Below are 27,097 nucleotides of genomic sequence, written 5' to 3'. Positions count from 1 at the left end.
TCAGGTGCATAAGAGTGGTGATCACTATTTGGTCTAATTTCCATTGTTTAAAAAAGTAGAAGTTAAATCTTTACCTAAAAATCCATGAGAAAAAACATGGAGCTGGATCACCAAGACTTTATAATTCATGAAAAGAAAAAGAACGAAGCTTCCTCTCAGCAATCAGCTGATCCTCTTAAGCACATAAGCAAAGCATTCACCTTTATATCTATTGCGTGCATACACATCTTCGTCATCTTCAAGGGGTGAATATCCCGATCCTACAATACAAAATAGAGAAAAAAACTGCAGCAAGAAAGGAAATATGAATTAGGAATAAAAGCAAGCTTTGCAAAAGACATGCAAGATTAGGATGCAATAATCTACGCAATGCCATCAGCGCGGGCTTCTCTGAAGCTCAGATTCGTAGCAGACCCAGTTTATAGTGAATTTGGAAGGGGCAAATTAATTTGATGATTAAGCAAAATGGTAAATCTCTCTCACTGCTCCTAGAGTGATGTTGTGCAGTGCCGTGTGGCACATGTCAAGTCACAGGTTCTCTGTTACAGAAAGCCCACCTACCATGAAGTTGATCTATTGAGCAGAGAGAACAGAAGAGGTAGAGGTGAAGGGGCACATCAAAGTTTTCACTATAAAGTGGTTCCATAGTGTCAGTGGCTGTTAACAGCCATCAGGCCAAACAGCAGAAGTAAAATGTGCGTAACTACAGAACAACCCTCTTTTACAACCTGTATGATCTTCATATCAAGAACAAAACATTGAGGCACATTACCTGCAAACACAAGTTACACTCAAATCAAAAACATAGTTTGGTATCAAGCAGTCTTCTAGGGTTGTTAAAAAAAAAAAAAAAGTACAGTTCTGTACTTTTAAAAACTTGTGCAATGGCTAAAAGCTTAAAATAAAGGTAGGAACTGCTTTATAAACATCGGAAACCATTCGGAGTACCACCATTCAAGTAATTCATCAATAAAACACTGCAGTCAGAAAGAAAGCCTTCAAAATATCCTTAAGTGACATTTACTTAAAATCAGCAAGTTCAGAGCACAAAGTCCAGTCTAAGTTCTAGGTAAGTCTTCTTCAAGAAGAAGGGCTTATACAAACTTCCCCTCTGAGAAATCTTTCTAAAAACCTTGCATGCAACAGGCGGGTGCTAAGGAGGCTCAGCACTACGCTACAGGAGCTTCTCACATATGGTATTTCAAATTACAGCTAAGGGGATCTTTCATCACCATTTGCTGAAGTCTGGGATCATGGTCTGTACAAGCTGCTGCTTAAAGTTAGGCTAAATTAAATAATTCAGGCATCTCCACAAGCGACTAATTTCATGTGCAAAGCACACAAATTTTCTGCAGAAATCAAACCCGAGACACGTTAATGGCTAGAATGATTTAGCATATGGATAAAAGAGCTACCAAAACAACGTTTGTCTCCCCAAAATTACTGTCAGTGCCTATCAACAGATTCCACTTCTTACAAAAAAAAAAAACAAAAACAAAATAAACTGTCCTGAAACCAGTGAAACTTTACTTTTTACTGTCACAGCCTCTGGAAAACCCAGCCCACATATCTGCAGGTGCTCCAGGGAAGTAGCTTTAGTGCACAGGGTCCGTGCACAGAAAGGCAGTGCCTTCCACAGCATCAGTCCCAGCACTGCTCGTGAGGGTTCAGACCGCCTCAAGATGAGACTCTGCATCTCCCGTGACCCTTCTCGCCGCGTTATTTGTGTGTCGGGCGCTAGCGCCCAGGATCTGCGACCAGCTCGCAGCACTCGGCAGCTCCTTCTGGGAACCGCAGGGAAGCGGCAGACGGGTGCGCTCCACGTTGGACCAAAACCTTCCGCTGATACTGCAGCTCTGTGAACCACTTAGGCTGCCCATGTGAAAAAATCATGAGAGTTGTGTTTGCGTGTACCTTGTAAGCAGCAAAACCCCACAATTCACCTTGGGCCTGATTCAAAACTTGCTGTTACCACTGGGAATCCTTCCACCAATTTTCAGAAGGCTTCGGGCTGGGATCTGATGAGGTCAACTTCTGAGCAGCTTCTCCCCTGAAATCAAGGGCTTTATATATAGCACAGGCTTCCTATCACTTAGGAGCCATTTCTCTGTGTTTTTTTATATTTACTATTGTGGTTGAATTTTTGATGCCTAAACACTGACAGCTGAGAAACTTCTCAACATAAAAACGTTAAACTTTGTTGCACTTGAAATCTGACTGTATAACATAAAGAGCAAGCTGCGATCCTCGAGGGCTTCGCAAAGACCTTGATATGTAAACGAACACCTCTCTAAGCATCAATTATTCTGTCAGAAATTGGGATACTCTTAGCTAATTACTCAGTTTGAGGGTTATAAAACTGTTATCTCAGTGTTATCGCTCTTAATTGTCCAAATTTTAGTGCAGTGACTTTAGCCGTTAAAAATCAGTAAATGTTAGAGCTATGTGAGCTCCCACATTTTTATCTTTCTGTAGACAAGAAATAATTGAGTGCTTTTGAAAGTCTTCTAACAAAAATTGGCCTGAAAGAGCTATTCGCTACTCTTGCCCTGAAATGAGGAGTTTGACATCTCTCATTTCCAGTTCATTTTCTAGCTCGAAACCACAGGCCTGGCTTGAAGAACCACAGGAGAGGCTGTCCCCAAGCTACCCTGGGAAGGCCTCCCTCCCACTTTCCCACCACGTCTTCTCACAGAGAGCCCACTGGCTGACATCGAGCCTCAGCGGGGCTGGCAGAGCCTGTGCCAGCTGGGAGCACCAAAGGCAGTTTGGGCATCACCCACCAGCCCAGGGCCATGCCATGAAGAACCAACCTCATCCAGAGGGCTGTCCCTGAAGAGCTAGGCTGGATCTGAGAGGATGTATCTACACCACCATGCCACTTTCCTGGGCACTGCTGCATCACCTCACCCAGAGGTGCTGGATTTTCTCCTGTATCCACATGTCCTTTTCATGTGTGCCTGGATCTGGTACTCTCCACAACCTCTCCCCACATTCACCCACCTACATTGCTCTGACAGACCTGGTTACGCTGCCGTGTTACCCAGACACGTTACGCCGCAGCCCACCGACAAAACTGTCCCACTTCGGCAGATGGCTTCTGTCCCAGCAGCCATAAGGTGTGACCTGGAGCCTCGTTCCCCACTGATGCCACCCCATGAACCCTGAGCAAACTGCCATTTCATCTTCATTTTCTCAGCCACAAAACAAAGTATTTCTGCTTCACATACGTTCAAAATTAGCTGCCAAGCCACATAAGGACAAAGCATTGTTCTGCATTCAAAGTGCTAAAATTATCATGGTACAAAAACTGGGTATTTGAGGAAGAATGACAAGAACAACAAGCTGCTTGACAGATGTCCCACATCACAGCTCAGGATTCCTGCAAAAACTAGCTGTGGATTTTGTTCTGGCAGACAACCACGAAAATGCACAAAATAACACTTTCATTTTAAGATTAATCTATTACGAGATTAATCTATGAACTTAGACAATTCCGTTTATGTTAAGAAAAAAGATTTCTTCATTCACAAAATAATCACTATATTTGTCTAACTGGGGGACGCATAGGAAAGCTTTCTCTTTACACACAGGCATAGAGTTTTAATGAAACTATATGCAACCCAGTAGAAAGCATGTAGCTGTGTCTGTCACCACAACTCCAATAGTCTGTGCCAAATTAAAAATCCAGCAATATGGCTGCCTGACAGGACAGGAGGAGCTAAGATGATAAGTCTTCTGACGAACTAAAAATCCTCATACAAGAAGAATTCATTATTAAGAGAACACATTTACTTTTAGCACTCAAACCAGCAAGCTCATGGCACACTCAGACACACGACAGTTACCCATTTGCACAAAACCTAAATCAGATCATTTCAGGATCAGTTTTGCCTGTGTTTTGAGGTTGCCGCATCCACTTCAAGTGTCCTGATGTCAGCCTTCATGCCAATCTCATTCAGCAAAACACTGAAGTATCTCCTGAAGTGGTCTCACCAGCCTCAAGGAGATCACTTGTTTAACCCTAAATCCACTCAGAATTGATTACAGATGTTTACGTTCATCATCAAGCATTTGATAAAGTACTTTGCTGCTTTAGTACCACAGTCTACATCCAGTGGAGGCTGCTATTCACAGTTTCTCATGACGGCTCCATTGCCACTTACGGCCCAGTGTTTGCTCTCCTGGCCAGGGGCCCTGGTCAGCTGAAAAAGAAAGGGAAGAACGCGAACCATATAGCTGTGTTCATGAACGAGTACAGATTACAATGACATGTTCTCATTTACACACTGTCCAAGATAGATAAAGTAAACACACACAGCCAAACAGGCGTTGAGTAAGATATTTCCTATATCTCTAGGATCTGATCGTATTCCCCTCTGTTTCTTAATAAGTCTACAAAAGCTTTGAGAGGAGAATACTTTGATTGCTACGCAAGAGTGACAATCAATTTGTTGGTGTTTGCTGAGCCAGAGAAGACAGACAAATGCTATCAGATTGCAGAGTAAATTTTAAGAGTACATCTGCTGTCCCTCAGTTTTGCTCAAAACCTGACTTTCTTAAGTGCATTACTCCACTGCAGATCCCTGAGCAGATAGAAAGACACCATTCCAAACAACAAGATGCCAAGCTTCACCACACTTGTCAGGCACACCAATTCATACCATGGTCAGCAAAACCTCTCTAATGGGTAGGTAACCTTCACAATAAAACTTTTCAGATATTACATGGTATGGACCTTTAATTGGAAAACAATCTTTCCATTCAGCCTTACTGCCTCAAAGGTCTCCAGAACTGGATGAACTATAAATAACTGCTTAGCCATCTTGATCCTACAAACAACAAAAAACTTTGCACCTTCTCCAACCTGACACCAGGCATTTTCTCACTGGATCTTTTAATTCTGACAAGCAGCAGCAAGGGAGGGTTTAAAATAATAATAAAAATGCACAAAAGAAAAACCAATACCAGTAGAAGAATTAAAGGTTTCTTTAAAAAGTTAAAAGGAAAAGCAAAGCACCAGTAAGTGAAAAATACAAGATTAAAGCCTGTAATTGCATATAAATCTTAGCAGAGTTATTCACTTTAAGATCTTCACCATGGTCACTGGGATTACCCACACAGATAAAGGGAATGAGGACTCTGGAGCTCCACTGTTTGATGCCACTGATTCTGTGAGTGATTGCACATGGCTAAATTCAGGGTCACGTGCACAGGACTCTTCTCCCTGTTGCAAAGGTTCATCTGTGCACGTCTGCTGGTAGAATCAAGAGACAAGAATATAATGCCAAGGCAGGCACTGCATACGCAGGTGTGTCCATGAACAACACTTAACATGCTACTGTGTTAGAAATCCTTTATAACTGAGAAAAAGAAGGAAAGTGGGCTATAAGAGGCAGAATAACTATGCAAAGATGTTTTTCCCTGACTGACATGGGAATTTCTTAACTCTTTTTGAGTTGGATCAACTGAAAATAAGCTATAGACAACAACAGCATAGTTTATGAAACCAACTGGAAACTTTTTACAGTTTACTGCCCTGAGACCAGACAAGTTCAGGCACTTAAGTACAAGAGGCTACAGCACTTAGCCTGCAATAAGGCTTTTTTCTGTACAGGAGTGCTCTCCTCACAAATTTAGCACCAAACAGACTGAAGAGTTCATGTTTACTGTACTTAAAATCCTGCAGAATATATTAATAAAAGCTCAGATTTTTTTAGGTAATACTATTTTGTCAATTTACACCACTGAGTTTAAGCCTTTCCCCCCACCCCCCCCCCCTCCTTTCTCATGCTCTTTTGCTCAGGGTTTAAAGGATTACCTAAAATTGAGGTACATACTGTAAAAATCATCAGCAAAAGTCAATGTTCCAGTTAATGCTCTGCTGAAGCTTGAAGTCTTAAATATAGTACCAATTTGGTCAACAACCGGCTGAATACGAGCCAGCAGTGTGCCCAAGTGGCCAAGAAGGCCAACAGCATCCTGTCTCATATCAGTGTGGCCAGCAGGACTAGAGGAGTGATCGCGCTCCTGTACTCAGCACTGGTGAGGCCGCACCTCAAACACCGTGTTCGGTTTTGGGTTCCTCACTACAAGAAAGACATGGAGGTGCTGGAGCGTGTCCAGAGAAGGGCAATGAAGCTGCTGAAGGGCCTGGAGCACAAGTCTTATGAGGAACAGCTGAGGGAACTGGGGTTGTTTAGCCTGAAGAAAAGGAGGCTCAGGGGAGACCTCATAGCTCTCTGCAACTACCTGAAAGGAGGATTGTCAGTCTCTTCTCCCAAGTAATAAGCAACAGGACAAGAGGAAATGGCCTCAAGTTGCACCAGGGAAGTTTTAGATTGGATATTAGGAAAAGTTTCTTCCCCAAAAGGGTTGTCAAGCATTGGAACAGGCTGCCCATGGAAGGGCTTGAGTTGCCATCGCTGGAGGTATTTAAAAGACATGTAGCTGTGGTGCTTAGGGACATGGTTTAGTGGTGGACTTGGCAGTGTTGGGTTAATGGCTGGATTCGATGATCTTAAAGACCTTTCACAAACTAAATGATTCTGTGGTTCTACAAATTTACTTAAATATGTATTTCAGAAAAGATCACTGCATTTCCTTTTTTTTTTTTTTAACATTGCTGGGAAATGAAGAACAAAAGAAACCAATCCTAAAAATACAATGATAATTTCCAATTTCAGTTGCATAGTATATTTCACCGAATAACCAAAAGGAAAACTGTGTGGAAAAAAAAAATAAAACCAAACCCAAGCCAAAAGTGGCTGTAATGACAACTGTGTTGTGCACAGGGAAACAATGCGAGTTAAATGAGCTTAGATGGCATCTTCTCCCATCTGCAGGCACTGGCTACTCTTGATACTGTGAGGAAAAGAAAGGCTTATTCCACATGTGATCTATCCTTCGAAACAGAGGAGTGTGCTTGGGAATTCCTTCCATATTTAAACAGCTGATCTGTGTAAGCATGTGTAAGAAGAGGATGACCAGTTTCTACCAATAAGTTTGTAACATCTGGATTTAGTTCCTCCAATGTTTTGCCTCAGAGTTTTACATTCCACAGTACCTGAAGCCATATCCAATATATGAATTTAAAAACTTAGCTTTACATGCAGCAGACTGTAGAGCTTCTTGCAGTATGGCAGGGCTAGGTCACGCTAAGACCTCAGAACTCATGGAAGATGTACATGAGGAGACAGAAAAGGCATCAAAAACGGTCACAACCTTCAGATTAGGGGGCTTTATTTTGTGTGTAAAAATAGTTGCACCCATTTTATAACGGTAGTAAAAACGGAAAGGCAGGTTTTTCATCTCATTCTTTACTGGTTGAACATTACACCCAGTTCTGCAAAGCTCATGCTTAAATGTCATTGGCTTTAGTGGCATTTCACTATTTATTTAAAAGCTGCCTGCACTGCAGCTCAGATGTTTTGTTGCGTCTAGTCCGTAAGGCTTAAAAAACCAACAAAACAAATAACAAATATAAAATGTATTTTGTTACAGAAATCAGAGCAGAACAAATAACAGAGGCAGAGGCAGCAAAATCAATTAAAAAATAGCCAGAGATACTGATTTGCCTTGAACCTTCCTAGAGGTGGATTGATACAGAAATGCAACAATTATTAATGAACACATTTAAATGTAGAGAATCTAATGGCAACTACTCATATTAAGCAGCCTTCAACATGCATTGTAACTCTTTTAAAAGACATAATCTGCCCTCCTGTTTCCTCAGAGGACGTTCCCACTGGCCACACCACTTTTCAGTCTCCTGCTTGACTCAATCAGCAGTCCCAACCATGAAATGCATGGGAAAGCAAGTTAAAGCACAAAACCCCAGCAATCTTGTATTCAGCAAGAGTTGTGCTGAGCTGAGAAGATATCATGACAGTTACAGCATGTTCCTGAATTCAAACATAGCTCACTCATCCAGATCAAGTTACTAATCCTATGTGCAGTTTAGTAGCCCAGATGATTAACTTCCAGAGACGTCTAGAAACTTCCCTGCCTGTATTTATGGAAATACACACGTAGATAGCACTGATTTGAGCTTCAGTGCACACCTGTAAGCTCCACACCACTGTTGAGCTTCTATTCCCCGCAGGTGTAAGGTCTTTCAGGCACAGAAAGTAATCCTACACCAAGAAGGTCCCCTCAGGGCTACACACAGATTAATTCACCGTGTTTCAGTATCGATGAAGATGCAAACACCATGTGTTAAAACACAGGTTTTAACTTGCTTCAAGAGAGATGCCTCATACAAGATTCCATCAAAGAACAGTTCTTTCAAAGTCGTCATAATCAAAGCACAACTGAAATGCAGAACAGAAATCTTCAGAATTAGCAAGTTCAAAAGAGGTCAGAGATGTCTGAAGTTTGCATGCCAGCAGTAGCTTATGCTTTGTGAAATAAAGCTGTCCAATTACATAGAAATCACGAATCTGATTAGGCAAATGCAGCCATAGGTTCTTTTCCCAAAAGATAATCTCTTCCCTCCTCCCTTGCCATCTGTGACCCAATCTGACTATGAAGAAACTGTGCAGCTAACACCAAGCCATGAAGGTGTTTCAAAACAGATTACACACATTGAGAAAACTATTGCTTTACATAAAGTCAGCTGACAAAATAAAACTCGTTTCATGTGTTGGCAAATACTGCATGACAAAGAAAACACAACTCCTGGCATAAGGTGTCTCTTTCATTTCAATGAAGTCGCACATCCAGAAGTAGGCAGCCATGCCCATGCAGCTTACTCTCACAAAAGTCAGTGGTGGGATGGAAACTGCATGGACGCAAAAGTTACAGTTAGTCCAGAAAAGCTCTGTAAAGTACATTTCAACTCTGCTTCCTTTCATGTACACATGTACATATCTTAGATACAGCAAACCCAAAGCAAAACACTTTCCACCACTGATTTTGGTTTATTTTTCCTTCTCCAGACTGGCAATAAAAGTGGAAGTTGTTTGAGTGGCTCTGACTCAACCCAGAAGTCCCGTAACACAGCAGCAGTCAAGGGAAAAGCTGGCAGACTTAACAAGAGGCTACAAACACCTTTGCCAACACACACGTACGGTCCAGGAACATTAGTGCAGTCCTAGGCTGCTCCCAGATATCTTGCTCCATCGCCAGTGCGTTTGTTTTTACTGTAACAGTGTGTTTGGTGTTAAGATGAGCAGTGTATCCAAATACTGCTTGCGGTATACACACATAAAATGACCAAAGGCCTTGAGTAAGTGTGTTTTAAATACTATTCACTTGAAGCTGTAAAAAAAAAAAAAAAATATCCTTAATGAAAATTGTGTCCTTATATTCAACGAAAACAAATGAGGCTTTTCCAGAATCCTAAATTCTCGAAATTCAGGTTTACTCGAGATTGTTCTTGCGATCCAACGTTTTGAGTGATTCAATGGGAAGTGAGGATTTAATCAAATCATGCTTAAAATGCAATTTCAGAATTGTAAAATATAAGTACACATTACAGCTGGTTTTCAACAGAAAATTTGTTTAAAGAAAATCTAGCCAAAAAGGGTGAAACATACAAAAGCCTCTGCTATTGAAAAAAAGTGTTGATCTTTGTGGAAAAAAAAAAAGTGGATGAACAGATATATATATATATAATATATATATATAATGATATATTTGGGAGCTGACATTGGTACATCTTCAAGAGAAATATCAGTCTTCTGTGTTGTTCCTGGTTTCCCACATAGGCCATTTTCCCTTGATTGCTGAACGGTGCAACCCACAAAGGTGCCACAATGATTCATCAAGTAGATGGGCTATGGGGGTCAAGCTGGGAGCTTGGCTCAAAGGGAAAAATCCGAACATTATGTACATGAACAGTGCTCTCATGAAATGCTGATTTCAGCATGATCGGTGAAGGCGTTTTTTGTTTAAATAATTAGGTGCACAGGCAGAAGTCAGCATCCATGTTTTTTTTTAAGTTGGCAAGAGAAGGCCCAAGAGCATTCGCCCTCCCTTTTAAAGGGCTTCACCTGATAAGGATCTCAAAACAAAATGAAATCCAGCAAAACAAAATAAAAACTAAAAAAAAAAATAAAAATAGATAAACCAAAGAAGTCCCTGAATATTTAGAATGGCAGCTAGTTATGCCAGCAGGAGATCGACCTTGAGGAGGTTGGAGAAAAATGTTTCCATTGTTCAGGCCATGGGGAACTTGAAGCTTGATTTTTGCTTAAGAAACTCTTCAATAAATAATGCTAAAGAAACCTAGTGGTAACATCTCTCTTTATGATGAGGAAACAGTCACAGTACCACGGACCGTTATCAATGAAAGGATGAAAAGCGTCATGAGCACTAAAATGTAAATCAATTCAGTCGAACAAGATGCACATTCTTTAATCAATAGGTTTAAGGAGGGCGAACACACTGTATTACATCTACATAAAACACAGCTACCAGAGCTGCACAGTGATATATTTGCTACTCTGAGCACATGCGTGGTCTAAGCCAGAGGTCAAGCATATCAGGAAAGTAAAGCTTTCCTTATTTACAGCAGCTATGAGGTTGTGCATGGAAAATATAGTCAGCTCCTGATACAGAAGAATTTACACTCTGCGCCTGACAAACTACAAGAGGCTCTGCAAAGGCTGTCCACATGTTGTCCGTGGCCTGAGCATCTGTTAAGTATTACTGGTATCTTTGCTGCTCTCACGCAGCATCGTCCACCCGCAATACTTGTCTATGGCTAAACCCGGACTGTCCCATCCTGTCAGACAGCAGCTCATCCCAACTATTCACAGCGCTGTCACTGGTCAAATGGACTATAGTAGCCTCATCTACCTAAGCACAAAGTTCCAGGCAATTTCAGCTGTTTTATAACCCTGCAGCACATGTCCACCTGCCCTATTTTCTATGCTAGCTTCTCACAGCACTTCTGCTGCTGACATATGTTTGACCCTTTCCTCCACAGTGGTTTAGCAGCCTGAGCTGAGAACTGCCCACCTCCATCCTAATAGCAACCCCTCCTTTCTGCCAGGACTTTGGAGACCACGTGACCCCCCCCAGAGATACGTGTGACCAGCACCCAGAGGCACTCTATTTCCAAAGCTGCTTTGTTGATGGATCTTAATTACACATCCTGAAAATCAAAGTGACGCGTGCATTTGGATTCATGAGGAAATGATGTGCTGGCAGGGACTTTGCTTTCTTTCCGTGAGGTGAAAGCTCTCAACACAGCTCTGTTGACAGCATTGTTCAGCTGTGCATACCTGGTCTCATCAGAGTTTCCTAGGAGCTGGGATGGCTGGAGCCCTCCAGGAAACTGGATAAGCTGCGTAGCAGCGGAGTCAACAGCCACCCTCACACAACAGCCGCACTGACTATAGCCTGCCTCCAGGCTACTTGAAAGGGTGAAAGTCTATCTCAGGTGCTGGGATGAAACCCTGTTCAGATGAACATGCTTTGATGCTGCAGTGGTTTCCATCCCTGACGGCAGGGCACACCTCCATCAGGACAGCAGATCCTGAGGACTAGCCCTCACCTGTGGCACGAACTCTTCTGGCACAAAGGGTTCTCACAGGCCATTGCTACCTTCTATGCTAAGCAGAAGCAGTTGAGGTTTTTTGGAGCTTTTTTTTAGACTTTTCTCATGAAATTTATAAAACTGAATTTATAACAAATCAAGCCCGAATTACACAAAGCCCTACACAAACAAGGGTTTTTTGATTCTTTCAATGGGAAAGGACAGGAGGACAAGGTATGTTGCAGGCAAGTGCGCCATTAGATGCACTAGAATGCTGAAAGATAGAAAAGCAAACTAGGACTCTGACAAGGCAAACAAACGCTACCATGTATAGATAAGACTATCATCTTTTAAGGTCCAGAGAAATAATTCCTATGAACATACTTCAATATGCTTTTTTTCCCCCTACATTAAGAAATTACAAGGTCTTTAATGTAGGCCTATGTTTTAGGAACAAATTAAAGAGGCAGAAAAACAGAAGGCCACCTATAGAAGACAATAAGGAACTGAAAAAAAGTATTACTACTGGTAACCAAAAAGAGGTACAACTACTAGTAACTGGCTAACTAAGTAAAGAACATTTAAGCTGAAAGTCTCCTTAATGACAAGTTCCAGTGGACTTTGGGATAACTTTCCAAAGGAAGAGACTGAAAACTAATCTTGATCTATTCCGAATTGGTGACAGATGGAAGAATTTATTTTTTTTTTTAAATGCTGACAGTGGAAACAGGCACATCTCAGTATCTAACTTCTAATACTACAGCACCAGATACACTGCTTTCCTCTCTTCTCTTTATCCTTGAGTCATGTGTTATTTCTGAAGCTCTGCCATTTAAAAAATATTTTTCAGATTTTATGAGGACACTAAAAGAAAGGCTCCCTAGGAAAAAGAGTCTCAGCTCTAAGTATCAGACACTACACCAACACTTAAAAACGAGCATCTGGAGCTGCCTGTAATCATAGGAAACTCTCCAGCAAGTTCTTAGAAAACAGAACTGGAGTGGAAAAATGTAAAGTTACTGACTGTGATCTCCTCTTGCTCTTTAATAAGTGGAGTCACACAGTGTCAGAAGCGACATGGAACTACTGTAAACCCTATGCTGGCAGCAAGCTCTCTTGAGGACTTCTCCCCTGCGCAACTTTTCCTTACCTTCTCTGCTTAAATCACCACTTTAAAAAAAAAAAAAATGTATCTTCTATTGCGGATCATTATCCTCAACTGGCTCAAGCAGGACTTCTCCTCTAGTTAGCTTCAACTTGCCAGCTCGCAGTTTCTCACTAGTCATCTTACGAATAAATGCAATGGCAGTTCAGGAGGAGTCTGTCACAGCATACTTTACATCCCACTTCCATGTGAGCAGCTTCCTTTTAGAGAAACTAGAAGCATAAACATTGGTTTACAAAGTCCCTGCTCTAGATATGTTATTTTATCTATGACACCTGCAAACACCCTGAAAACAGGCAAAAGCATTAAGCGCTGTTGGTATTAATCCTGGAGGCTCTTCTTGGAAGAAAAATATAGACTTCTAAGGACTCCAGGACTACTCATGCTTCACTAGTGTTTTGCAAGGGTAGCATGAGGGAGAAAAAGCAGGCGTTACACTAGGGAGGAAGAGCTGAAGGAACAACTCAGAGCCATGTAGGGCAGTCAGCAGGTCAAAAACGGAGCAAAGACAACAGAAAAACAGGTGGAACAAAAAAAAACCCAACCAACCCAAGAGGTGCAGAGGAACTGAAAATTTAATAGCAAACTAATTGAAGGATAAAGTAAACACCTCCTGTCAAGACTCAGGAGGTAGGAGTTTAATTTATTTCTGAAGACTAGTATTAAAAATAGCCTCAAAGCAAACAGTATTTAATATGGAGTTCACAGCCAAAAGCACAGAAGTTGTATAAACCAACTGATGAGAACTAGCTTGCTCATTTTGTTTAAAATAATAAATGTTAATCATATCCTAAGGCAGATTCAAAAGTTTTTTGCTACAGCCAGCATAAAATAATGCTGATTAGATTTTAAAGGAACATTTGAGATACTCCCTCCAAACCCTTGCTCATTTTTCATTAATATTCATGTCAGTGGTAACTCCCAATTGGAAAGATGTTCTCCAAGTTCTCAATTCCATTGAAAACAAGAGAGTAAACAAGCTTCCTTCCGAAAGAGTGGTTACCAAGGTCATTTGTAAGCATATTAGCTTAGATGCCCCAGTTTCACTAATGATACATACATATCACAAAAGTCACAAGAGTGTTACAAAGAAATATACTGTATTGATGGCTTTTGATCCAATAGACTTTGATCTTTTGGCGATTCTTTTAAATTATATCTGCTGAAATTACATGATTTGTGAGCAGCATTAGCTTTATATTAAAATATATAGGTATATAGCCATACTGCCAAAGACAATGCTCAGAAACTTCAAATGCCCCAAACTAGAAAGTAAATAAATCAACATAAAATTAAATTTTGTCAGTCTTTGGAACCCTAAATATTGGTTTAAGGTAAAGAGACATCTGGCAATGGCAATATAGTAACTTCAACAAAATTAATGACCCCAACACAGTGAAGCCACGTTTTCAGAATTACACTCTGCTCTTTCAGGAGAGGGAAAGGGGCACTGAAAATTCACTGCACTACCAGAAACAGGAGAGGTGACTAGAGCACCTAAAGCGGGACCCTGAAAGAAACAAAAAGTTTTGTTTGGAGAGAAAAGAAACGTGTACGTGGCCAACCTGTAAGTTTTTCAAAAGGTATGACCTTGAAGACAGAGTGGAAACACGATTTTTCTTAATCCTTTCTGTAAGTGTTGAGGGATTCTCCTTGTCCCTTGGTAACCTGGCCCCAGCTTCAGCAGAGCCCCCTGCACCACTCAGCCAGGCAGTGAGCGACCAGGGAAGCAGAAACCCGAAGCACATCCCTGACTAGCGCACGGCAACAGAGAAAGTGACCATATGTGCCTACCTCTCTTGTCCTTCTGCTTGCATCACACCATTACCAAATATCCAGTAGCGCCCCTTTTCCTTCTACCCATCCCTCTCATCCTGCGAGGCCAAGAGCGGATACTGAGAGGCTGTGGCCAGCACCATGGTCCCCAGCAAGAATGATGATGCTCCATCTCCTGCAGCTCCTGGAAATATCTCCTGCAGCTGCCATGCCATTGACAGCGGCCAGTCCAGTCCCAGCTGCCTGACATCAGGACAGAGGGATCTGGGAAGCAGCAGGGTTAAGCAGGAAAATATGAAGTTGCTAGGTTATGTCAGGATGGCCGTGCTGTGGGTCCCTTTCGTTAAGGGGAGACTGATGCCAAGCACTGATGAACAACATCTGGCCAGAATGACCAGCTCCAGCTAGCATGCTGGCAGACAGCTTCAAATTACCAAGGTCAGGGTTCACTTAACATAATTAGAATACAATCCTTTAATAGCCAGTTCTATGAATTTTGATTGTCAACAAAGGCAGTTTAGTACCGAAAAATTGCTCAAGTTTCATAAACGTCCTGAAGATGGTAACTAGATGCTCTCAGCAAGAGCAAACCAAACTCACAGCAGAATAGACCTTTTTAAATAACAGATTTATGGATTCATTTGCATTCTTGTAACACCAAGTTTCTTCTCAGTGTCAAAATATGCTATTTGGAGAAACTGGGGGCATACAGCAAAGATCTGTTGTTTTGTCTCATTAAGACAGGATAGGGATGCCATCGTACCTCTGTTTCCTCCTCATAGAAGCACCAAAGCCTGAAAAACTGACTCATGAGATTTCAGGGCTTGCATTAAATGCCGACTGACAACCTGCAAGTCTGTCATACAGACCAGAGGTATGGATGCAAAAAGGGAGCATGTCAAACACACTGGGAGAAAAAAAATTAATAACCTACACAAAAACTACTAACCTCATAATTCTCATAGAAAAATGAAACCATTTCCTAAGTCACTACTAGGAATTAATACACTGTAAATAATATGGAATTTAACCCAAAATCCAGCTGGAGGTCAAACATATGAGACATATCTCCCCGTAACACTCACATCAGCTCCAACCCTGCCAGCCTCTCGCCCATCGGTGCCGCTGGCTTGGCCTCGGAGCCACCCTGTCCCTGCAGCGGGAGCTGGTCCCCATCCCAGCTCTGCTCGATGCCTCTGGGCACAGTGAGACAGGGCTGCTGAGAGAGGACCCTGTCCCTCTGCCAGTCCTCATGGTGCCAAGATAGCCCTAACCCTGAAGTTCTCTATGTAGAAACGAGAAACTTGAAAGCTGCCCTCTTTTTTTAAAAATTGAAAAATACTGACTCCACAGTTTTCTATGCCTCTCAACCAAACATGATGTTTCACAGAAAATTGAAAAAAAAATATTTTCAGGTGGGGAGCCTGCATAGCTTCTGGAAAAAGCCTTAATGATTTGGACCACTCAGACGAAAAAATAAAATCAAGTGCCCAGGCTCCTTGATTTAGTGCTCTGGCCTTCCATTTGCAAATCTGACCCCATGTTATTAAAAAAGGTGAAAGATTTCACATGGATTTCCACTGCAGACAGACCAAATAATAACCAATAGGTCCATTCACTTGCCTATCTACAAACCGTGCTTTTCAATTTTGTTGATTGCTTTTCAGGATTTAAAGTTCCCCTTCTTTCCTATGAAGTTTTACTATGATATGCAAAATTGGAAACATACCATGCAATCAGTTCCACAGTGTTGTGCGTCTTGTGTGCAAAAGACAACGAGCATTACTCCTCCACTGCTTATATATAGTCCTGTACTGGCCTTTTTACATCAAAGAAAATGAGATGTTACATTTAGCATGAACTCCTAGCAGAAGGCAAGGGGTTAAATTCATCCAGTCATTTGCCTCTCAGCGCTCTGCCCCTTTGCAGAGAGAGGACAGGCTCTTCAGCATCTCTTATTTGCAAAGGCACCAGTTCAACAGCAGCCTGAGACAAGCCAACATTTGCCAGTAAGAAATCAGGCCAAGGGCAACCTCTGACAAGATCTGACAATAAGCTCCCTGGTTCCAACTCCCTCACCCAGCCAGCTCTGAAAACAGAAATCATTTTCTGGGAAAAAGCAGCTTATTACAGGTTGTTTCAGGCATCCCTCAACAACCCGACGCCTCAGCAAGAAGCTGTTAGCAGGACCAGTCCATCAGCCAGCTCCCCAATGTAAATCACACTCCAGGCTTCAAACATATTCAGGAGCTTGTTATGGGGCCGGAGAACCCTCACTGCAGGCGGCTGAGAACTAAAAGCCTGAAAGAGATGCAATCCTGTATGAACTTGTAAGCTGCTGTGTATCATGCAGCCTGCCAAGCCTTCCTCCCTCCCTGCTCACACACACACACACACACACACACAGAGTATCTCGCTGCGATGGCCGGGATTCCTCATGGCTCCTTCCACAGTGGAAACTAGAAGTGACTAAGAACTAAACAGGATGGTTTTAGAAAAACTGTTTGAGCAAATACAATCCAAAACAAACTGCTGCCTCAGCTCTCACCACAGCTTAGGAGGAGGATAATGAGGAGAAGAGCCTGCAGTCTGCTGAAGAGTACAGCCCTGGTGTGCAGGGCTTTCCAGCTGAAGTTTATTTAAATTGTGCAATAACTAATCTATGCAGTCATGAGGTCTTATTTATGTCTTCCTTTTGCACCTCTTGCCATTTGACAGTCCCACTTACCAAAGTGTCTTCACCCAAGAAAGACCAAGGACATTTTGGAGGGCATAGCTTCCAGCAAACTGGAACCCTGAGAACCATCAGGTTCTACACCACAAAAACCGTTAATAACATATGAATTTATTCTCATGTGTCATGTACTAAAATATGGTTTTTTTTTTCTGTTCCCCATCCCTTCTCATTGTCTTTGTGCATAAAGAATATCTTTGTTAAAGGCAAAAGAGTAAAGAGAGACCAGGGTTTTGCTTCAGAGATGACATTCACTCACTGCAAATAAATCAAACCCCATTTCATTGTGAGAGGCTCACAAATAAGGAAATATTTTATAACTCAAATGGACAATCTATTTTCAATTCCTTTGTACTGATCTGTTTTGGCAAAATGGTTTACTCTTCCAACAGGGAAATCAGCTACAAATCAATCATATTATCTTTCTATTGAGTTACAAGATTGTCTTCTATTGCACACACGATATATGTTTTTTAATGTATGTTATAGCTAAAATGTCTGAGTCATTTTGTAAGTATGCCACATATCAAAGATTTCCCTACAAACTGGCAGACAAAATATTGCAAAAGGATGATTTTGGATATGAATAAACCAAAATACCTTCCAGGGCTGCAGCGCACATCCTGCGCTGTTACTGGTATCTATGAGGTCTGAAATGCCTTGGAGCCATCTAAAGATACAGTTTAATATTCTTGGTTTCGACATTCAGTTGGAGAGGCACAGAGTCCCCAGTCAGAAGCACTTTTAAAAACAGAGCCAAAAACCAATTCAGATGTTTGTATTTTCTGAAAAGATGACAAGTTATCAGCCAGTTAACCACTGCAAGCTTCCAGTGTGCTGGTGGGAAGGACAAAAAGGTGTCAGTGACACCAACAGCACTGCTGGCATTTACACAAAAGTTGCCTTCCTTTATTGCAGAACTACTCAGGATTGGATGCATTTGACTGGAAATGACCTTAAATTCAAAGTCAAAACAAGTTTACAGATACGGTTATCTCCTGTTTCACACAGACACGTATTTCCTATCTAATTACAATAAACGCCAAGTACCAACAAGACACTCAAAATGTGATTCCTGAGACCTATTGAAATGGGAACACAGTCAGAAGCTGTGATGGAAGCAGTAACGAGGGCAATGGAAAGACTAGCCAGAGGAGCGCACAGGTACGCCCTGAACCACAACCAGGCACAGGTCACCCCTGTTCAGCTTTAGAGAGACCCAAGAGCAACCTGTAACAGTTCCATAACTCAACACACCAATGCAGCTTTCCTTAATACAATGCACTGCACGTGCAATAGCAGCAATCGTACTTGCTCCGATGTGAATGTTTTCACTCAAAGCTCTCCTGACAAACCATCTTACAAAGAGGATGCAGACACAGGCTAACCAGCTGCCTTAATGTCACAAAAAGAAATCAGTGGTACAAAGTTGAAGCAAACTACCTGTCAGATGCTTCACAAAAAAACACCTTCAGCCAGTCAGCCCTTTTTTTCCTTACTACAAGTAAGAAAGATACTCCCTTCCAGCACCAAGTAGCCTTCTGGAGCACTCACATCCATTCCTTTCCCAGAAAAGTAAAGTATAGGAAAGATCTTTTTATTATGTGTTGGGTTGTTGTTTTTTTTTATTTAAACACTTCACTGCCACTGTAACTCAGTGCCAGGCGTATTGTTTCTCATATCTGCCCCTGGGCAGCTTAAAACAGTGAATGTCTGCGAGCCAACGTGTTTTTAATCTTCAAGAACAGCTGGATAGAGGCATGTTAATTTTGGTGTGTTTTACTTATGAGTGACACAGTGTAACTAGAGAGCCACAATGGACGGACTCAAGACAGGCAGATTCAAATCAAGTAATTATTTTTAAATGCATCACCCGAAAGTTGACAACTCTGAAGAAGTAACTGGCACAGGCTTATAACTTAACTCTGAGGCAGGAGCTGGAAGCAGCATCTCCCCCAGTCTGGCCAGTCAGCGTCAGGAAGCCTGATGAAAGACCTCTGAGGGGCATCACGATGGACCACAGATCCTAGCAGGTTAAAACTCTCACAGTACAGCCTAAAAGGAGACAGACTTTGCTAAGCGACTCATGTTGCCAGCCCACACTGGTTTAAGTGTAGGCTTTGGGTAAACCATGCAGCATGACAAGGGACTGCTGGAGAAGTCCAAATGCATGACTACTTTCAAACTGCAATGCTATTCTTAGTGGATATACAACATGTCTAAATCCAGTACCCTAAATGACAATGGCATTTCCTGAAAAGAAGAAGAAGAGGGTGAGAAGTAGGGAAGAATAAAATCAGATGTCTTCAATCACACTGCTCAAATTGTAAGAAAACCCATCTATTCAGAGTTGGGACAAATTTTAAATTTTACATGACTGGAAAAAAAGAGTTTCATTCTGTAACACCACCACAGTAATTTCAGAAACTCCAAAACAAACTCTCCTTATAACACAAACTTCTAAATCATCCAACTTGCATATGTGGACTATTCTCACAGATGTGTATTTTTACCCACTGCAAGATCTGGAGCAAAAGATAGCAGTAACATAAAATGTATTGTTCTATATTTTGCTGTGAAGGTGTAGAAATTTCTTCTGTGCCCCCTCGAAGGACACAGTTGCGTATCACAATTCAAAGACTATATACACATATATAGATACTTACTCACCAGTTTCAAACAACTGAATGCAATCAAGAATCTTTATGATAGGCATCTTGCATGTTTTGGTTGTGGAGGTCCCATCCCACCCTCCCCACCTTGAAAATAGCTCATAATGACCTGTTTCACAAGAGCGACCCAGAACATGCATCATTTCAAGCATTCTCATTTTCTTTTTGAGCTCTATGCGCCGAGCAAAACTTGATGTCTCCAAGTAGCTAACTTAAACCCCACCAATGTCATCTGTTCTCAGATGAAGACATGGTTTCATTGAGTAAGCAAAAAGCGTGAAGTTATACAAACCACATCTGCTCAAACGGCAAAAACCTTTGCCAAAAACATCCACCTGCCCCCAGCTTGAGTGGCACAGGCTGGCAGAAGCTCAGCGCTCCGGCACAGCCGGGGGTGTTTCCCTCTCCCAGCCTGTAATTTGCCCTGCACACTGCCGGGAGCGGACAGCAGCTCTCCCAACTACCAAGCTGTTTGACAGCTGAAACCAGGGCAGTGAAGACCCACCAGAAGGCCAGTGGAAAGAGACAGCACCATCCAAAGCAATAAAACGTGTCCCACCCTCGGTGCGTATTTCACACCAAATAGCACAAGAGGGTAAAAGAAGACATCCTAGATACAAATTTATGAGTGCCATGTCCGGATTTGGCCTCGCCAGCAGGCTTCCCTCTCCCCAGAGGCTTGCAGCAACTCACTGTGATACCACACATGAAGCCACCACGTTACTCACAGTCAGGGGCAGTGGAGGAAGCTGAGCAGCCCACCTCAAAGTCAAGAGATAAGTTAAAAAACACAACCCGGAGAGTAGAAAAGAGTTGAAAATTGCTGCCGGAGTGAGAGAAGAGGGGATGTTTCCAGCAATGTGAAACAGGAACAAGAGTAGGTTTGGGAGAAAGCCATTTTGGAAGTCTCTCCTGTACTGCAGACATGACCAGGAGCCCTGGCCAAGGTCTGGACCTGGACCTTACCAAGTCAGCACCTGAACAAATAGGGACCGAGGCGAGGGACCCTGCCCAAGGTCTTACACACCAGGAGTCAGGCAGCACAGTTGGGTAGGATGAAACCAGGACGGCCAGGGAGAGAACAAGGAGTCCACCGTGATGGGCACAAACAGGTCACAGTTGTCTAATGTTTCCTGGAGGGAAAGCACAATTCCCAAAAGTAATCAGAAAAAGAGATGCTGTTGAGAGGGATATGAAGCAATGCAAAGTAGCTGCTTTTGCAAGGTAGCACCTATGAAGCGCTAGAGAAGAAAACACAAAAATAGCACTAAAAATAAAAACCAGGAGTTGGTGATGAAGACTAGCCAGCCAAATCAGGGAACTGCAGCACAGCCAGTCCAGAAACTCCTGTTTAGGAAACAAGCAAAAACCCATGAGCAACACTTTCTCCTCGAATAAGCCTTTTAGCAGAAAAGTTTCATTTTCGCAGTAGCCCAGCACGAAGATATTTTGACAGACTCACTTCAGCATGCTGGGAGCGGGCTCTTAATGCGCTCCCATACTAAATAAATTCTCCCTCCATCTTCATAGAACTGGAGAGGGGGATGTAATTTTAGACATTTCTCTCAGGGAAAAATCCCTGCAGCTGCCAAGAAACACTAGTCAGAGATAATGGTGGGTGGGGGAAGGATTTCTTATCATGCTGATGTTGCACTTGACAGAGCTTTACTCTCCATGTAACTACTCCTTCCACATTTCTGTGTGTTACATACATGGCAAAGACACCATTTATTTCCTCAAGCACAACACAATCTTGTCAAGATTGTTCAGGCAAACCAAAGGAAGACATTGGCAAAGCTGAGCTTCCCACATGTATTAACTTGGGGAAATTCAATTTATTTCCATGGGTCTCTCAAGAAATACAAAAATGCTTTCTCTCTTCATGTACAGTTATGCCAAAATGACAAGTTGAAGTGGTTTCAAACTCTGGCAGAGAGAGCTCTTAAGTGGCTATTTCAAGTTACAGGAAAGATCAGAACTGTTAAAGTTAAAACCTATAATTTGGAGCTACTGTCAAGGTACTGCTGCATAAATTTTCAGTTTGAACCACTTTAACAGTGCCCTTTAAATATAATCAATAGTCAGAAATAGTGGCAGAGGAGTGCTGGCCAGCCAGCCATGTCTGAGCTGTTCATCTACTGTGCTAAAAAAATTTAAGTGAATGCCTTGTGAAACGGACAATCACCAGCACACCATAATTTTTAAACATGCAACATAACTTGAGACAGTAAAATAAAAAAATAATCAACACACAGCCATTTCAAAAGCAGAAAAATTAGCCAAGTATTTAGAGGAACATGTAATTTGTTACTGGAGCTGGGAAAAAACATTTCTACTTTGAGAAGCTTCACAGAAGTACCATGAAAGATAAAGATTGACAGTATTAAATTACAGTCTGTATTACAATACAGTATACATTACAATTTAATGAAGTATTAGATTACTGATATGCTTTTTGGCCAAAAAATTAGTAGTGTGATTGCGGTGGAGGTAGGGAGGGATAGGAGTGTTGGTGTTTGCCTCTTCATTGCTCTCCACTCCAATCAATCACACTAGTGGGCTGGGGAACTCATCCTTGGAAACATGTCCCAACAAAGATGCTCCTGGGACCCTTACACTACCTAATCTCATGTACAGCACCACAGTACTTACTCTTCACACTTTTCACAGACGAGAGCCTCACCTGTACTGATGGCAATCTCAATTACAAGTTTTTATAAACACTGTGTTATTACACTCTACATGTTCAGGAAGCCTATGCATCTCTGCTAGCATTTACTACTCCAGTGGACCAATAATAAAAGGGATACAACAGCTTGTAGGCGTGAAGAGTAACTGCCACTGATTGTTCTATTGTACCTCCTGTGCCATCTTGAGTGCTTGCCTAGACTTAACTACCCAAGCCGTTATACGCAGTTAGCTTGCCTGTGCTCTTTCCCAAGGTGTATTTCACGGTGAGGAAAAAGAACAGCTGAGTAACTTATCAAAAGCACCTCAGAAAAATTTCTTAATTTCATTTTGTTTATGTGATCTCACCCTGGAGATTTCAGTTGCACCAAAGCCCCAGCTATTGCTGAAGAGTGAGCAGCCTGAGCAGGCCTATCACGGAGGATGTGATGACCTGATTACTTAAGGACTACTCAGAAAGAAATGTAGTGCTTTGGTAACACTTAGAGCCATGAGGAGTTTTCCATAGGGAATTACTATAGCTCACAAAGATGGCACACTTCACATGAGAAAATATGAAAGCAGCATCAGAGGATGAGTCAATATATTGATTGATATAAATATGACATATCTGCTGCATTTGAGGACACATGAAAATGTTATTTCTATTAGGCTTCTCTATTGCTAGAAGTCTTATTCATTCATACGCAACCATCCAGCTAACTGGAGCTTATTTAGAGGGAGCCAACCTGTCCAAAGTACAACTCTTTGGATAAAGTAACATAGACAGTGGGATCAAGTGCACTCTCATCAAGTTTGCTGATCACACCAAGCTGTGTGGTGTGGTTGACACGCTGGAGGAAAAGAATGCCATCCAGAGGGACCTTGACAGCCTTGAGAGGTGGGCCCGTGCGAACCTCTTGAAGTTCAAGAAGGCCAAGTGTGAGGTCCTGCACGTGGGTTGGGGCAATCCCAAGCACAAGTACAAGCTGGGCAGCAAGAGACTGAGAGAAGCCCTGAGGAGAAGGACTTGAGGGTTTTGGTTGATGAGAAGCTCAATATGAGTTGGTAATGTGCACTTGCAGCCCAAAAAGCCAACTGTATCCTGGACTACACCAAAAGAAGCATGGCCAGCAGGTCGAGTGAAGCGATTCTCCCTCTCTGCTCTTGTGAGACCCCACCTGCAGTACTGCATTCAGCTCTGGGGACCTCAACACAAGAAGGACACGGAGCTGTTGGAGAGAGTCCAAAGGAGGGCCACGAAGATGATCCGAGGGCTGAAGCACCTCTGCTATGAAGACAGGCTGAGAGAGTTGGGGTTGTTCAGCCTGCAGAAGAGAAGGCTCCAGGGAGACCTTATTGCAGCCTTCCAGTACTTAAAGGGGGCCTACAAGAAAGCTGGAGAGGGATTTTTTACAAGGGCGTGTAGCGGCAGGACAAGGGGCAATGGCTTTAAACTGAAAGAGGGGAGATTTAGATTAGACCTAAGGCAGAAATTCGTCCCTGTGAGGGTGGTGAGGCACTGGAACAGGTTGCCCAGAAAAGCTGTAGATGCCCCATCCCTGGAAGTGTTCAAGGCCAGGTTGGATGAGGCTTTGAGCAACCTGATCTAGTGGAAGGTGTCCCTGCCTATGGCAGGGGAGTTGAAACTAGATGATCTTTAAGGTCCCTTCCAACCCAAAACATTCTATGACTCTATGAAAGCTGTGCCTTAGGACATACTTATCTGCTTGTATTCACATGCTGGGTTTTGTCTTGTACTTGGACAGCAAGCAATTTGAGGGCAGCCACTGCCTTTCTGTTCTGTGTTTAGCCACCATGCACAACACTTCTATCTGTGTCCACCACAAGCTCCCTATCAGTGCCCTAAGCTTCAGAGGACCAGCATACATAGAACTGAGCACAGAAGTGGATCTTGTGTGTACTTCTACACAAATTGTCGCCTAAGGTTAATAGGCAGAGAGCAAGCTGTATTAAAAAAAAAAACAAAACACCACACAACAAAAAAAACCCTCAGCTGACACAACGGGCCCCACCCTTGGCAGTGCGGAACGCCAGCTGCTTAGGGGCCTGGAGACTGTTTCTTGACCGTTTTACAGCTTGGTCTGATGGATAGGAGCTACACGTGGGAATCAAGATATAAATTGAAATGTTGCATTTTTTTGAAACCTATCATATGACTATAAGCAATCCTAAATATTGACTTCCTTCAGTTTTGTCCTCCTATCGTTTGTCTATTTACAGTATAAACTCAATTGGGCTAGGACTGCCTCTCTCTGCACCGCTGCAGCACTGAGAAGTCTCGCCCGCAGATGCACCCCTTGCTCTACAATGCAACTTTGAGAAAAGCTACCCTTTCCACAACCAAACAGACTTCTTATCTACTCATATTTAATCCAAATATATACATATATTTGCAAGCATTCCACATGTATATATTGTTTTTCATTGATTTAACTCTCATACATATTTTCAAATATTACATAGTGTTTAAGTGATTTTAATGACATCTTTCTTGAGGTTCATGGTCCCTTCACACCAATATCCTGTTCTGAGGCTCAGTTTCTTTTTTCATACAGTATAACCACTTCCCATTAATTTTGTCATAGATTAGCTTTTCCTTTCATCTGTCTACTAAAAGCATAAAGACACGAATAAAAGTCTTACACCAGGCAGTGCCACTTGATTTAATCTCCATGTACTCACAACAACAAACAAGTGATTTCTGTATGAATATATGTATGTATGTACACCTGTACGCTCACCCAGCACTACTGGACAGTCAGCAGTGCTCTGCCCAAGCCCAAATGGGTAAAGACCTACACTGGTTTTTCACAGCTAAAAAAAAAAAAAAAAAACAACAGAAAAGAATGGAAGAGTAGAACCTGATGAGAAAGAGCCACTAAAGAGCTCAAAAGTCCCCTCTCTCTCTCTCTTTAGTCCTTAGGGAAAAGGTTTTAAGGCTGTTTTAACTTCCAAAAGATGCACCTCTAAAACATTCTTGAAGAGCAAACAGACTTTTCTCTGAGTGGTGCCATCAGAGAGTTTCATCAGTGCATCACGGGCTTTGAATGGAATAATGTAAAAAGACCAAGGGCTTCCTTTCAAGATTTGAAACTACAGTTACAGGTAACGCACCAGCTGCTTTAAATGCTTTCAAGTATTTTAAGAACCTTAAGCACTCAGGTATTTTTCAATTGCCTTCCTAATGCCAATGAGATAGTTAAATCAATGACATTTTCACAGACAGAATACTGCCTTGATTTTTACTGCCTACCATCAAATATCAATCACTAAATTCTGTTTACAGCATGTAAATTATTTCTATTTAGTGCGGTGTTCACCATAGTCTTTGGGTTACAGAGCGCAAATGCTCTACACTAAAAACTTCGGTGGTATCAAATTATGAATGATTCTATCTCCCTGGAGGTGTTCAAGGCCAGGTTGGACGGAGCCTTAAGTAGCCTGGTCTAGTTGAGAGGCGTCCCTGCCCATGACAGGGAGGTTGGATTAGATGATCTCTGAGATCCCTTCCAGCCTATGCCATTCTATGATTCTATGAATTCAAGAACTGATTACGCTCTCTCTCATGTTTAGGTAACAAACTACTACTGAAATAAGCGTTTCATATGAATGCAAAATGGACTGTTCGGCTTTGTCTACAAAACAGTCGTTAACTTCCTGCTAACAGTTCACTCAAACACATATGCATGTATAACCCTTATTCAAGAGGGCCACATACACACCTATTCCACAGAGATTTTTCAAAGTCTGTTTTAGTTTACTTAATGGCATTCTGTACCTAATGTGCACAGTTACATATGCACATAGTACCATTAAAAAAGATACCTATCTACAGTTTCACTAGATTTCATATTGGGAATAAAGATTTGAAGAAATATCACATTTTCCCTATTAGAAACAAACAAACAAAAGAAATGGAACATGAAATCTTAACTTTATATTAGGGTTTACAAATCCATCTGCTGATGATTTAAGCTCTTTGGAGCCTTTGACAATAAGCATAAGAGGAAAATTGGACTTTCAAATGAGCGAAAGCTGAAACAAGCAGGCTATTGTGCAGCCAACTTGAAGATTACATGTAAAAATTGGATTTTTGAGATTGGAGAAGTTATATTTGGCCTTTTAGGAAGAAAGGGAAGGACAGGATATTAGCATCCTCTGCAAACTAATTGAAGACTAACATGCACATGAACCGCAAAGTAAAGCATTCAGTCATCTTCCTAAGAAAATAAAGAGAGTTTGGCAGTACAATAGTCCTCAGAGAAATGCCAGGACAGAAACTTCTGTTGTCTTTGTTGATTTAGCAACTGATGCGTCCAATACCTTAGTGTTTTGCAAAGAAATAACATAAACGTGTGTTTCAGCATCTTTTGTGTTGGAAAGCCGCCACTCAAAGCACACGAACAAAAATAAGAAAAGCAAACTCCAACTCCCAAATGCCATCATTATGCCACTCTGTGTCCCTTCACGGGCAGAACTATGGCTTAAGCAGGGATGGCTCCCAGATACAAAAGATAAGTACCATCGACAAACGGAGGTTCCCCACATGCACAGCTGTGAATTGTATCAGACAC

General features: G+C 42.0%; 1 protein-coding gene across 1 annotated transcript in view; it reads right to left on the bottom strand.

Annotated features, from left to right (window-relative positions):
- The window catches only part of SRPX (sushi repeat containing protein X-linked), a 56,102-nt gene that overhangs the window by 23,596 nt on the left and 5,409 nt on the right, over positions 1-27,097 (bottom strand). The window contains exon 3 of the mRNA XM_086615456.1: positions 201-260. Within this exon, the coding sequence (XP_086471582.1) occupies positions 201-260 (60 nt within the window). The remainder of the gene's footprint in view (positions 1-200; positions 261-27,097) is intronic.

Source organism: Tauraco erythrolophus, chromosome 1, assembly GCF_009769465.1.
Source record: "Tauraco erythrolophus isolate bTauEry1 chromosome 1, bTauEry1.pri, whole genome shotgun sequence".
NCBI classification, from domain to species: domain Eukaryota; kingdom Metazoa; phylum Chordata; class Aves; order Musophagiformes; family Musophagidae; genus Tauraco; species Tauraco erythrolophus.
Note: the sequence above shows the minus strand (reverse complement) of the source record. Positions and strands in the feature narration are given on the sequence as shown.